Source organism: Oncorhynchus gorbuscha, linkage group LG26 (assembly GCF_021184085.1).
Source record: "Oncorhynchus gorbuscha isolate QuinsamMale2020 ecotype Even-year linkage group LG26, OgorEven_v1.0, whole genome shotgun sequence".
Lineage (NCBI taxonomy): Eukaryota > Metazoa > Chordata > Actinopteri > Salmoniformes > Salmonidae > Oncorhynchus > Oncorhynchus gorbuscha.
The window spans coordinates 13,382,295-13,396,183 of NC_060198.1; the positions used below are offsets into that span (position 1 = coordinate 13,382,295).

Here is a 13,889-nt window from a genome sequence, read left to right on the forward strand (position 1 = left end):
TTTCCTTAAGTTTGGGTCAGTCACAGTGGTCAGCTATTCTGCCACTGTGTACTCTCTGTTTAGGGCCAAATAGCGTTCTATTTTGTGACGTTTTTTTGTTAATTCTTTCCAATGTGTCAAGTTATCTTTTTGTTTTCTCATGACTTGGTTGGGTCTAATTGTGTTGCTGTCTTGGGGCTGTTTTGTGTTTGTGAACAAAGCCCCAGGACCAGCTTGCTTAGGGGACTCTTCTCCAGGTTCATCTCTCTGTAGGTTTCGTTCTCCCACTTCAACTTTAGCCATTTTTTTGCAGCCTCTGGCCAACATTTAATTGCAGACAATAGTAAAACACATACCAAGCTAAACATCTAATTAGGTATAACTTGAGACCTGTTATTGACACAATTATTTATTATCATGGAATTTCTGGTCCATATGGCAAATGTAAACATTACATTTCTTGGTAATTTCAATTAAATACAAAGGCATTATTTCAGGTTTGACAGTATTTATTTACATTTTGACAAAGCAATATACAAGCACCAAATAAGTTGTGAACATTAAAGCAGCCACACATATATTTACAATATATATGCCATTTAGCAGACGCTTTTATCCAAAGCGACTTACAGTCATGTGTGCATACATTCTACGTATGGGTGGTCCCGGGGATCGAACCCACTACCCTGGCGTTACAAGCGCCATGCTCTACCAACTGAGCTACAGAAGGACCACAATGACACAATGATTCGTCAGGTCTAAAATGGGGAGCATTGTAACATTTCCCACCCATAAGATATTACAAATAAGACCGAAGTGCATATCATTGTACAGTGCTAGATAACTCTGTTCAATCAGGGGATTCCATTTTTACAAAAATTAGATCTTGCTGAACAGTCCAGGATAAAGCGCATTCAATTGTGACCATTTCTGTTTTTTCATTAGTGAACTACTGAGCTGCTCAAGCCACACTCCTCTCTTTCCATACTGTTACTCCTCCCTTTCATCTGCCTTTAGAGTAGGTCCTTTGAAATAGTGAATACCGTACTATCAACTAGCTTCCTTTCCTTGTTCCATGTCATTGTCCTCACTGATTCAAATGCACCGAATAGGTCAAATAACTCATAAAGCTAACGTTTCTGAATAAAATCTGTGTACTTTCTGCAAATGCCATAAAGTTAATTTACGGCAGTGGAAGAAGTATAATGTAGTTATAGTGGGTTAGTCATAGTAGGGAAGTTCTGTAACCATGTACACAAATTGATGCATTGTTGTAAAAACTGGCTCCGTCCACGTAGCAATATTCAAGTAAGTATGTTGACCTTGCCAACAGATAGGGAAGTGAAAGTGAGTACTTTCTCCGATCTTCCACATCTGTCAGGACAATAAAATGAATAGGGAATAGGAAAGGAAGCACTATACATTATACAGCCAATAGGGTATACAGTACATCCCTTTTACATCTCAGTCCACACTTCCTACTACCTCTGAACTCTATCTACCCTATCTGCCCTCCAGTGCCTTGTCTCGGGCGATGACGACCTCATCAAACTTGATCATGAGAGTGGTGCCCTTGTGCCAGTGCACCGTGACCTTGGCGGGGAAGCCGCTGTGTGTTAGAATGGCCTCCACCACGCCCCCGGTGAAAGCGGCACAGTTGAGCGTGCTGTTCTCTTTGGGCACCGAGATGAAGGCGTTGATCAGGGGCTCTTTCTCAATGATATAGTAGGTCTTGTCATCGTCGTTGGCCTGCTCCAGCTTGTCCGCTTCCTTGCCGAACAGGGCCCTCCACACCGACACCTGGGGAATCGAGCGGGAACGGAAGACAGAGGAAGGTGAAGGTATGTTTGTGTTTATGCTCATGTCAGAGGCCAGGTCTGTTGAAGTGGATGTCAAGTCGCTGCTACAGCCAAGAGCCATGTATACGGAGGCTATATTTGTATTACATTATAGCCTAATGGTAGTATAATGTCAAACATGGGTTGTTATTACAATGAAAAAGTCTAGTATGTCAATCTCAGTTCTCTTGGTCATACCTTGATGAAGAGCAGTATGTTCAACACTTTGGTTTCCCTTTTTCCATTCTTCTCTCTCAACACCAGCACATCCAACAGGCTGGCCCCCACGCCTTGACCCAAGTCTGCCAAGCGTGCCTGCAGCTCGGACACAGAGTACACCCGACTCTGGCAGTACTGCACCATTTCAGAGAAGAGCAGGGCGAATGCGCTCACGCTGACCTCAGTCTTGGGTCTGGTGAGCGAGCGCTCTAGAATCGCAGACTTGCCCCTGGTGAAGCGAGTCTCCATTTTCTACACGGGAAAGTGAGGAGAGTGAGTGACTGTCAACAACATCAGAATGCTGGTGTATAATAAAATATCTGCGCATGACTGTTGGTGCTTTCAAGACAACTGGGAACTCTGGAAAAAACGAGGTCAAATCATGACATAAGTGATCTTCAGGTCGTAACTCCAGAAGGATGCCCGAGTTGGATGACAGTTCAAATGATTTTTCCCCGTCATCCATTTCAACACACCAGCAAACGTGCTACTACGGTTAGATACTCTTGAACAGAATATGAATAAAAACAAGGATTATTTCGTTCAAAGAGCACACATTGTTGGAAAGGTGACTCTAAAACATGCACAAAGAAGAAATAAACATAGCAAATACTATAATTAAATTATTCAAATTCATCTTTCTCACCAATTTCTGTTGTTGTTCTTCACAGAACAATTGGCAAACATCACGTTTTACTTCCTGTTCCGGGGGATACGTCACAGTGACGGATCACGATATTAATGTTGAAATATTTCCGTTTAAACATTATGGTATTGATACAATTATTTTAAATATTACAGTTTTCATAAATCATTATTTTAAATATATTTTTTAAAACCTATACAAACGATTAAAAAATAGCTAATTATCATCCAGTAGAGGCCACTAATATTGTCCCATTTATCCACTGGTAATTATGTTTTTCTTAATGTCAAAAAATGTTAAAATTCACCTCATACATTGAGAACAAGAGGTTTGGGGATGGAAAAAAACACAAAACAAACAGACATTGGCTGCTATTCTCAATGCAGCAGTCACTCAAGTGTAATAGACTTTGTTCCCCTTTACTCCCAACCACCAAAACCTCATAAGCCAATGAACACCACCTACCACGGGACACTAATGTCATGAGTCAGGAACGTTACTGTCATCTGAAAAAGCATACATGCACTGATTATAGTGTCTGCCTACTACATTGGCTTGTTTTTGGGGAATTTGTTTTTTGGGAATTTGAAAGTGTCATTTCCAGTAAGGTTACTGGGCTTCCCTGACATTGACGGTAAAAAGACCGCCCGCCCCTCTCCCCTATGCATCATGGAACACATTTACCAGACTTCACCATCTGTGTGTGTCTGTGTATATGTGTGTGTAATTACATCCATATGTGTGAAAGGTGGATGTAATAGATGTATATAATGGAAAAAATACTGTGATGGCTAATACAAACCAGCATAACTTCAGCACTTCTCTTGTCCCTTTAAGCCTGATCTCGTCACAAAAAAGGGCCTTATTTGTTTTCTGATGACAAACTTTGACTTTGGGTGAAAACCAATCAACATTTGGAGAGTTATTTCATCTATTGGGACACCACATTACAAACACATTAATTCCCCAAAGTGGGAAGTGAAACCAGCTTTAGGTACGTATTGAGCACCTGGACATTCTGCTTGTGGTTTGTCATGAGTGGTTGTGGTTTGTCATAACAGAACGTTGGACTGTAAGAGACAAGAAGATTACAACTCTCGTCGGCAGCCTGGGTTGACCTTGTCTGGGGATTGTTTGTGGGTTTTAGTTTAGCCTCTTGATCTGGTGTGATACAGCTGCACTCAGAATGACTACAGTGATTCTATGGCTCTTCATTGTGGCTGGAATGTGCTACAGCGTTCTCTGTTCAGGCAGCCTGAGTTAATGGACTGAAATTACAGTACATGTTCATTTGGGTTAATATGTCTGAAAGTATGGCTGCCATACTGTGTTGTCCGTAAAAAAAGTCACTAGTATTTAACTGGTGTACGAAACATTAAATACCCCAAGATAGTATGAATATGAGTATGAATGAAGCCCCAGGTGACTGTTTGCACGGAGCCAGTTGTAGCATGAACGAAAAACATTTGTTTTAGTTTCAGAGGACCACCTGCGGGACATTGACTGTTTCATCAGTGCCGTTGAACAGGCTGCGGACTCTAACCCAGACCTGTACCCACTAGCCCTGGTGAGGACCCACTCACCCTGCACCTCCTGGGGGCCTCCAACATCATCAGCCACACCCACACTTCCGTGTTTGACACTATACTCTTTGGCTTCTTCGACAAAGCCATCCACCGTTTTGTGACGGACTGTGGTGAGGAGAGAGGGGTCATTCTGACCCAAGATGGCACCACAGTGGCCATTGCTCCCATGCTTCTAGGCATCGTGGTGGGTCTGAAAGCTAAGCTTGAGGGCACACTTCCTCTGGGCATGTTTCCCCTCACCTTGGCCAAAAACCTAGGGTTGTCGTTCCTTAGCCTCCAGGACTTTCCACCCGCTCAGCGTCTGGGGCTGGACGGCTGCTGGGACAAAAGTGACCCACTCCAGGGTGTTCCAGCTGTCGCGGGTGCCCACCCATCAAAGGGGGAATTGAGGGGTCCATCTTGGGCATGGATCTTGCCACCCTGGCCCCCTCTGAACAGCCTAGTAAACTCAGCAAGATGATGAAGGGTTACTACAACCATGTCCTGGAGGGGCAAGACCTGGGGATTGTATCCAGCCACATCGGCCCCAAGCGCAGGGAGATTGCCAAAGCCCTGCTGGGCACCCTGGACAACAGAGGCAGGTGATGGAGACCCTATACCTGGTGTGGAGGCTGGAGGACAATCAGTGGATAGCCATGGATACAGGGGTGGAAAAAGCAGTGAGAGACAGAATGTTGGAATTTGTCCACAGGTACTGGAGTGGGTCTCAGGATGGGGGAGAGGGAATCATTTACACCTATAATTATGAAATTGTAGGTGATTAATGGCTATTCATTTGAAGTCTACAGACAATTGGCCTGTAAATATGAATAGAATATAGGTGACCTTTGACCCCCTCATCCATTCGCAGATATTAACAAAACTTTTATACTAAGCTTCATAGATGGAGACAAGTGTCCTGTACAATTACTGAAGCAGTCATATCATAGTGTAATGAAAAAGATTGGAGACAGAGAGCTGGTTTCAAGCGCAGGGTGCAGCAGGTGTTTCTTTGTAAAGGACCACAGGAGGAGGCTGGGTCCACGGGCATGCAGAAGGTCATACACAGGGGGTTCAAAAGGGCAACAGTACAGGCAGGGAAAAGGCTAGTTACGTCTTCCGGGAGATCAGGCAATAGGTAGATAACAGGAAATCCGATAGGCTAAAGTACAGGCAGGGAACAGGCAAAAGGCGTCGTTAGTGAGGCAGGCAAAAACTATGAGGATTAAATTACGGGAAAAACAGAGCTCCGAACAGAAGTGTGTCACAAAACAAACACCTCACAATGACGGGGTGCAAAGAACTAAATAGTGTGTGATAATGACAAACAGGTGTGTGAACAGGTGATCAGAATTCAGGTGATTGGGATCTGGAGTGAACTGCGTTCACGGGGATCCACGTGTTTGAGAGTGTGAGCTGGAAGCAGACGTTACACATAGCAAATCTTGACATGATGTTACACGGTATAACTTGAAGCAATATGTAATGACAAGACTCTATAACAGGAATCAGGGTTGTGAGATCATTTGTTTTATCACTCTAACTCCTAAATGTATGTCACCCTCAGCTTTGTGGTGGGTTCTGACAGGTACATCTACGAGGGGCGAGGCTGGCATCACCTTGGCACCCACACCAGGGGACAGATCTCTTACGGTTACGGCGTGGCATTCAAGTTATATAAGTTATACCGTGTAACATCATACCGTGTTACAACATCATCAGCATAAACATTAATTGGCAACTACTCCTCCTCTCTGCCACGCCCTGGATCTGGTGCACCAACACCTGGCCAAGTGTGCAGTGGACGGCGGGGGCCTGCAGGCCAACTTCACCCTCCACGGGCACCGGCAGCTGGTGGACACCTCCTGTCTAGGAGGTGTCTACTCAGAGATCAGGGGCTGGGAGCACTTTGGGGTGAGAGACTGTTCAGTATTATAGGCTACTATACTGTTAGTCAATGTCAAATGTATCCGTTTAAACACAATCAAAAGGGCATCACAGTTGCGCCAGAACACTATTCAGTCACAATACAATTGTGCTCTTTTTCATACATTAGACATTAGTGATAAACACCAACATTAAGCTGTTTGTGCACTGTTGATATTGATGCTGCTGACACGTTTTCATCCGGTGTTATCTTGACCACTCATTACAGCAATCTTTTACAGGAAACCAGCTCATCAAAAAAGGACCAATGAAGGAGACAAGCATGTAAAAAGCAGTGTGGAATAAAAACAGTTTTGTCGAAATGTTTCATCGGATTGTATCAATTTGTTATGTCCATGATAATAGTGTGTTTTAGAGTTATAACAGCGTATAACACTCACCCTTGTGGTTGTCACTGCTTCACATTACAGTATTGTAATTGTATTAGATACATTACAGTATTGTAACATTATTAGAGAAACATGTAAAGTGTTGGTCACCATGTTTCATGAGCTGAAATAAAATATCCCAGAGATTTTCCATACGCACAAAAAACATATTTCTCTCCAATATTGTGCAGAAATGTGTTTACATTCCTGTTAGTGAGCATTTCTCCTTTGCCAAGATAATCCATCCACCTGACAGGTGTGGCATATCAAGAAGCTGTTTAAACAGCATGATCATTACACAGGTGCACCTTGTCCTTGGGACAATAAAAAGCAACTCTAAAATGTGCAATTTTGTCACACATCAAAATACCTCAGAGGTCTCAAGTTGAGGGAGTGTGTGATTGGCGTGCTTGACTGCAGGAATGTCCACTAGAGCTGTTGTCAGATAATTGAATGTAAATGTATCTACCATAAGCCACCTCCAACGTTGTTTTAGAGAATTTGGCAGCGCGTCAATCGGCCTCACGACTGCAGACCACATGTAACCACGCCAGCCCAGGACCTCCACATCTGACTTCTTCCCCTGTGGGATCGTCTGAGACCAGTCACCCGGACAGCTAATGAAACTGAGGAGTATTTATGTCTGTAATAAAGCCCCTTTGTGGGGGAAAAACTCATTCTGATTGGATGGGCCTGGCTCCCCAGTGGCCGGGCCTATGCACAGTCTTGTGAAATCCATAGATTAGGGCCTAAACATTTTTTTTCAATTGACTGATTTCCTTATATGAATTTATAACTCGGTAAAATCGTTGAAATTGTAGCATCTTGCATTTCTATTTGTGATTAGTATAGCTGCATCTGTCGAAAGAGAGACAGTGACACCCAGTGGCATGGGAATGACTCCTGTCACCAAGGCTACAAGAGGATCCAGGATGGATGTGTTCCACAATTAAATTACTGTAAACATCGCATTTAACACAAAACTAACATCCGTTTTAGCGGGCGTAGGGAGACAATTAGCCCTTTTGGAATACTTTGAAACTGTTTTGGCAAATTAATTATACAACTTGGCTATCTGTCCAATTCGTGAAAAACATATTGATCAGGTTGTGAGAGCGAAATGTTTAACAGGTGTGTAAGTTCATATTAATTAAACATTTATTAAATAGGCCTAAATCCTCGATTTCAATCAAATGATTGTAAACTCAACGCATTGAACATTATTTTGAACATTCTTATTCATTTCATTATTGTAATAATGAATATTTTGTCATGTTATTTATTTTCTTCATCAGCATGGGTTGACAATCATGGCATATTTGTTCAGTCAACACTGATTTTGCCATTTTCATACACTTTCAATATATTACAAGTACAGTATAATGTTAAATATCAACACTGGTCATTGTTGATACCTAAGCATACTGTAAATCGTATTGATTCATAAGGTAATTAATTTCATATAGCCTACTTTAAATAACCTGTTGTCTTGTATTTTCTAAGCGATTTTTTTAATCAACAGATTTTAATGCTGTATTGCATGTTTTATGTATTTCTCTAACCCTTGTGTATGCGAATTGCCAATGCCATTAAAGCATCATAAATTACGGGTTTTTTTTCAAGTGACATCGGGTAAAAATATTAGAGGATCTGTATTCATTAGGGAGAAATGGGATTGGCCCGTGGCACATAATACAACAGGATAAATAAATGTCCTCGGAAATGTACGCACGCTGTGCGTACAGATTATACTTCTATGTCCGTCACAATGTCCAATAACATACATTTTAATTCCTAATTCTATGTGTATTACTCAATAGTTTTAAGTTATTCGCAATCACAACCCATCTATAGTATATCGATAGCAAACGCGAATTCTTCATTCAAGTCGATCAAAAAAAATCAGATATTTTTTCCTGTTCTCAGTAAGGTTTTCCCATAATGAAAATGCCCGATATTGCACGCATTCGACATTTTAGAAAAACAATCAAATCTATTCGCTACACAACCACTTTATCGATCATCTAAGATGACTTGCTTCCTCATCATAATTAAGGTCTCATTAAATCTCATCTGCACTTTCATTGTTTATATTGCATGTTGTTCTTCTATGGGAGGTATAATGTATATTCTTCCCATTTAGCTAACTTTTTCCAGCATTCATTTCAAAAAGACAGATGTACTGCTGTAGACATCTGGTATTGGGTTATGTGCTCAGTAACCCTCGCTCTTTCTGCAGAGCTTTGGCCAACAAAAACAAATGATCAAAAAGGCCTTGTCACCACATTGCTGGAAGAAATGTTGGAAGGTGACCTTCTTGCATCTAAATGATGAGACATGCCGGGCCACTGAGGTAAGACATCTGCAATGCCAATATTGTTTCTTGAATTAAAATGTCAAGCATCTTTGTCATTTCTGTGTATGATATGGTGTTCGACGTTGGTCAATATTACATAGGAGTTACCATCAACTTTGGATGTATTTGGTGTGTTATATTTGTGAAGTAGATATAGGATAGTTCTGTATCTCTCTGTCCATTTACAGCTCACTGAGCTGTACGGACATTCTGAGACCTCTTCAGAACAAACTCTAATTGACGAGAAAAGTCCAAAAACCAAGTGCCCGGCCAGTGTCGCTGGGGCTGCTGACATTGACAACACCAATGAGGAGGCTTCAGAGGAGTCTCCGAATAACAATGTGGTGGACGTTCAGGCTGAGCCACTGGACCTGGTCAGTGTGGAGAAAGAGGCTGCTGGTGATGGAAAGGTCCTCAGCGAGGTGTTGAAGCCCAAAGTGTGTCTGAAGGAGGGCTGCCAAGATCAGCTAACCCCCAAAATCTATGATATGATTGCGGAACTACCAAAGGTAAGGAACAAGAAGCCTGTTTCGTAAATGAAAGGTAAAGTGTCTTTGCATGTTGGGTGTATCAGAGTTGTCTCAAACTAGACAATATTACAAATAAGCTGCTATAATCTTTGACTTTGGATGTCTGTGGTATGTTTTGTGAAAAAGGACAGATATCTGTTTTGTTCTTACTCTTTCATTGCTCTGCATTGTCTGCTTAGTCCTATTTCGGATCCACTGAGAGCCTTCCTGAGATGTGTAGCAGAGGTCCTGAGATGTGTAGCAGAGGTCCTGAGATGTGTAGCAGAGGTCCTGAGATGTGTAGCAGAGGTCCTGAGATGTGTAGCAGAGGTCCTGAGATGTGTAGCAGAGGTCCTGAGATGTGTAGCAGAGGTCCTGAGATGTGTAGCAGAGGTCCTGAGGTGACCAGCAGAGGTCCTGAGATGTGTAGCAGAGGTCCTGAGATGTGTAGCAGAGGTCCTGAGGTGACCAGCAGAGGTCCTGAGATGTGTAGCAGAGGTCCTGAGGTGACCAGCAGAGGTCCTGAGGTGACCAGCAGAGGTCCTGAGATGTGTAGCAGAGGTCCTGAGATGTGTAGCAGAGGTCCTGAGGTGACCAGCAGAGGTCCTGAGATGTGTAGCAGAGGTCCTGAGGTGACCAGCAGAGGTCCTGAGGTGACCAGCAGAGGTCCTGAGATGTGTAGCAGAGGTCCTGAGGTGACCAGCAGAGGTCCTGAGATGTGTAGCAGAGGTCCTGAGGTGACCAGCAGAGGTCCTGAGATGTGTAGCAGAGGTCCTGAGGTGACCAGCAGAGGTCCTGAGGTGACCAGCAGAGGTCCTGAGGTGACCAGCAGAGGTCCTGAGATGTGTAGCAGAGGTCCTGAGATGTGTAGCAGAGGTCCTGAGGTGACCAGCAGAGGTCCTGAGGTGACCAGCAGAGGTCCTGAGGTGACCAGCAGAGGTCCTGAGATGTGTAGCAGAGGTCCTGAGGTGACCAGCAGATGTCCTGAGATGTGTAGCAGAGGTCCTGAGATGTGTAGCAGAGGTCCTGAGGTGACCAGCAGAGGTCCTGAGATGTGTAGCAGAGGTCCTGAGATGTGTAGCAGAGGTCCTGAGATGACCAGCAGAGGTCCTGAGGTGACCAGCAGAGGTCCTGAGATGTGTAGCAGAGGTCCTGAGGTGACCAGCAGAGGTCCTGAGGTGACCAGCAGAGGTCCTGAGGTGACCAGCAGAGGTCCAGAGGTGACCAGCAGAGGTCCTGAGGTGACCAGCAGAGGTCCTGAGGTGACCAGCAGAGGTCCTGAGGTGACCAGCAGAGGTCCTGAGATGTGTAGCAGAGGTCCTGGGGTGACCAGCAGAGGTCCTGAGATGTGTAGCAGAGGTCCTGAGGTGACCAGCAGAGGTCCTGAGGTGACCAGCAGAGGTCCTGAGGTGACCAGCAGAGGTCCTGAGATGTGTAGCAGAGGTCCTGAGGTGACCAGCAGAGGTCCTGAGATGTGTAGCAGAGGTCCTGAGATGTGTAGCAGAGGTCCTGAGGTGACCAGCAGAGGTCCTGAGATGTGTAGCAGAGGTCCTGAGATGTGTAGCAGAGGTCCTGAGGTGACCAGCAGAGGTCCTGAGGTGACCAGCAGAGGTCCTGAGATGTGTAGCAGAGGTCCTGAGGTGACCAGCAGAGGTCCTGAGGTGACCAGCAGAGGTCCTGAGGTGACCAGCAGAGGTCCAGAGGTGACCAGCAGAGGTCCTGAGGTGACCAGCAGAGGTCCTGAGATGTGTAGCAGAGGTCCTGAGGTGACCAGCAGAGGTCCTGAGGTGACCAGCAGAGGTCCTGAGGTGACCAGCAGAGGTCCAGAGGTGACCAGCAGAGGTCCTGAGGTGACCAGCAGAGGTCCTGAGGTGACCAGCAGAGGTCCTGAGGTGACCAGCAGAGGTCCTGAGGTGACCAGCAGAGGACCACGGGTCTGCAGTAGAGGTCCAAACGTGTGTGGTGGAGTGCCTTAAGTGTCAAATGCAGTGGGAGAGGTGTCAAGTGACACAAAGAAGACAGAGGCTACTGGAGACCTTCTGAACACTGGGAATGGACTGAGAAAGGTGGTGCAGCTATCCACCGAGAGCCATCCTGAGGTGTGCAATGGAGAGGCTGAGCTGTGTAGTGGTTCTGAGGTGTGTAGTGGAGTGCCTGGGGTGTGTAGTGGAGTGCCTGGGGGTTGCAGTGGAGTGCCTGAGGTGTCAAACGCAGTGGGAGAGGTGTCCAGTGACACAAAGACGACAGAGGCTGCTGAAGACCTTCAGGACACTGAAAATGTCCTCAGCAAGGTGGTGAACCCCAAAGGGCGGCTGAAGGAGGGCTGGGAAGATCAGCTGGCCAGAGACTTCAATGATATGATTGCAAAAATCCCAAAGGTAAGGAACAAGAGGCCTGTTTTGTAAATGAAAGGTCAATCGTATTCGTCAGTGGGGTGTATCAGGGCTGTCTCAAACTGGACAATATTATAAATGGGCTACTATAATCTTTGTTTTTCTTACTCTTTCATTACTGCATTGTCTATTTAGTCCATTGAGAGCCTTCCTGAGGCAGAGGTCATTAGGCGTCAAACGCAGTGGAAGAGGTGTGCAGTGACACAATGAAGATAGAGGCTACTGAAAATCTTCTGAAAACTGGAAATGGCCTAAGCAAGGTGGTGGTCCTATCCACTGAGAGCCATCCTGAGGTGTGCATTAGAGTGTATCAGGGTTGTCTCAAACTGGATAATATTACAAAGTAGCTACTATAATCTTTGACTTTGCATGTCTGTGGTATGTTTTGTGAAACAGCTAAAGGACAGATGTGTTGTTCCTCCTCTTGCACTGCTCTGCATGGTCTGTTTAGTCCTATTTTGGATCCAACGAGAGCCTTCCTGAGGTGTGCAGCGGAGTGCCTGAGGTGTCGAACGCAGTGGAAGAGGTGTGCAGCGGAGTGCCCGAGGTGTCGAACGCTGTGGAAGAGGTGTGCAGCGGAGTGCCCGAGCTGTCGAACGCAGCGGAAGAGGTGTGCAGCGGAGTGCCCGAGGTGTCGAACGCAGCGGAAGAGGTGTGCAGCGGAGTGCCCGAGGTGTCGAACGCAGTGGAAGAGGTGTGCAGCGGAGTGCCCGAGGTGTCGAACGCAGTGGAAGAGGTGTGCAGCGGAGTGCCCGAGGTGTCGAACGCAGTGGAAGAGGTGTGCAGCGGAATGCCCGAGGTGTCGAACGCAGTGGAAGAGGTGTGCAGCGGAGTGCCCGAGGTGTCGAACGCAGTGGAAGAGGTGTGCAGCGGAGTGCCCGAGGTGTCGAACGCAGCGGAAGAGGTGTGCAGCGGAGTGCCCGAGGTGCCGAACGCAGTGGAAGAGGTGTGCAGCGGAGTGCCCGAGGTGTCGAACGCAGTGGAAGAGGTGTGCAGCGGAGTGCCCGAGGTGTCGAACGCAGTGGAAGAGGTGTGCAGCGGAGTGCCCGAGGTGTCGAACGCAGTGGAAGAGGTGTGCAGTGGCACAAAGAGGCAGAAGAAAGTGTGACTGAAGCACACACAACTCCGGGCCACACTTTGCCTCAGCGACTGAATTTCTCCACCATCTCCCCCTTTCCTTCTAACTGCCTATTTTTAATTATACAAATAAAGGGGATTTGAACCACAACAAAAAAAATGATTTTTTTCCCATATAACTTTGTAATGTTTGAAATAACATTTTTACTAATTAGTTAGAGACTATTAAGCTGCTTGAGAAATACTTATTAAGTGCGTATTAATCACAGTATTACTGCATTACACACTAGTAAATATGTACGAAATCATTTGAGACACTTTGTAAGTTTGTGGTTGAATGGCTCTACTGTGGGCTGTTGTCCTCATCAAAACCAAATCAAAACTTTACTTACATAGCACATTTCTTACAGATGATGCATTTCAAAGTGCCTAGCAAATAAAAATTTAAAAAAGGTTAGAAATATAGAAATGAGACCAATTAAAATAGTAAAACGATAACAGTGGACATGAGACTAATGCATTAAAATACATGAAAATAAATAAGATATACACAATGGGCTAAAATAGACAGGACTAAGCAAAAGCACTGCTAAAAAGTAGCTCTTCAAAATGTCTATAGTTTCTGAGGCCATCAGATCCTCCGGCAGGCTGTTCCAAATGCCAGGACCACAGTGGCCGAAGGCATCCTCACCAAACGTTTTGGTTCTCACCTTTGGAACAACCAAAAGACCCATGTCAGAGGTTCTGAGGTACCGACCAGGCACATACAGTATCTTAAAAGCATGTTAGACATGTATTCAGATGCAGGGCCACATAGTGTGTTTAAAATCAATTATAAAACTACAGGCAACCAATGCAGGTTGTCACGTTCTGACCTTAGTTCCTTTGTTTTGTCTTTGTTTTAGTATGGTCAGGGCGTGAGTTGAGTGGGTTGTCTTTGTTTGTTTTTCTATGAGTTGGTATTTCTGTGTTTGGCCTGGTATGGTTCTCAA

The 13,889-nt window shown here is 45.0% G+C and overlaps 1 protein-coding gene and 1 pseudogene across 1 annotated transcript; one reads left to right on the forward strand and one right to left on the reverse strand.

Moving 5' to 3' along the window:
* Positions 1-470: 470 nt before the first annotated feature.
* On the reverse strand, positions 471-2,747 carry trappc5 (trafficking protein particle complex subunit 5). The gene is made up of 3 exons (XM_046331135.1): positions 2,683-2,747; positions 2,016-2,288; positions 471-1,779 (listed from the first exon to the last, which is right to left on the reverse strand). Exons 2-3 carry the CDS (start codon positions 2,283-2,285, stop codon positions 1,483-1,485), a joined length of 567 nt encoding a protein of 188 aa, XP_046187091.1. The 5' UTR covers positions 2,286-2,288; positions 2,683-2,747; the 3' UTR covers positions 471-1,482.
* A 1,341-nt stretch (positions 2,748-4,088) lies between these two features.
* Positions 4,089-9,454, forward strand: LOC124016458 (annotated as a pseudogene).
* Positions 9,455-13,889: the final 4,435 nt, after the last annotated feature.

Excerpts from the sequence above, each read along its gene's own strand:
- trappc5 (XM_046331135.1), bottom strand. The coding sequence starts at position 2,285 with ATGGAGACTCGCTTCACCAGGGGCAAGTCTGCGATTCTAGAGCGCTCG. Across the intron at positions 1,780-2,015 it reads ACATACTGCTCTTCATCAAG|GTGTCGGTGTGGAGGGCCCT; the intron begins GTATGACCAAGA and ends TCGATTCCCCAG.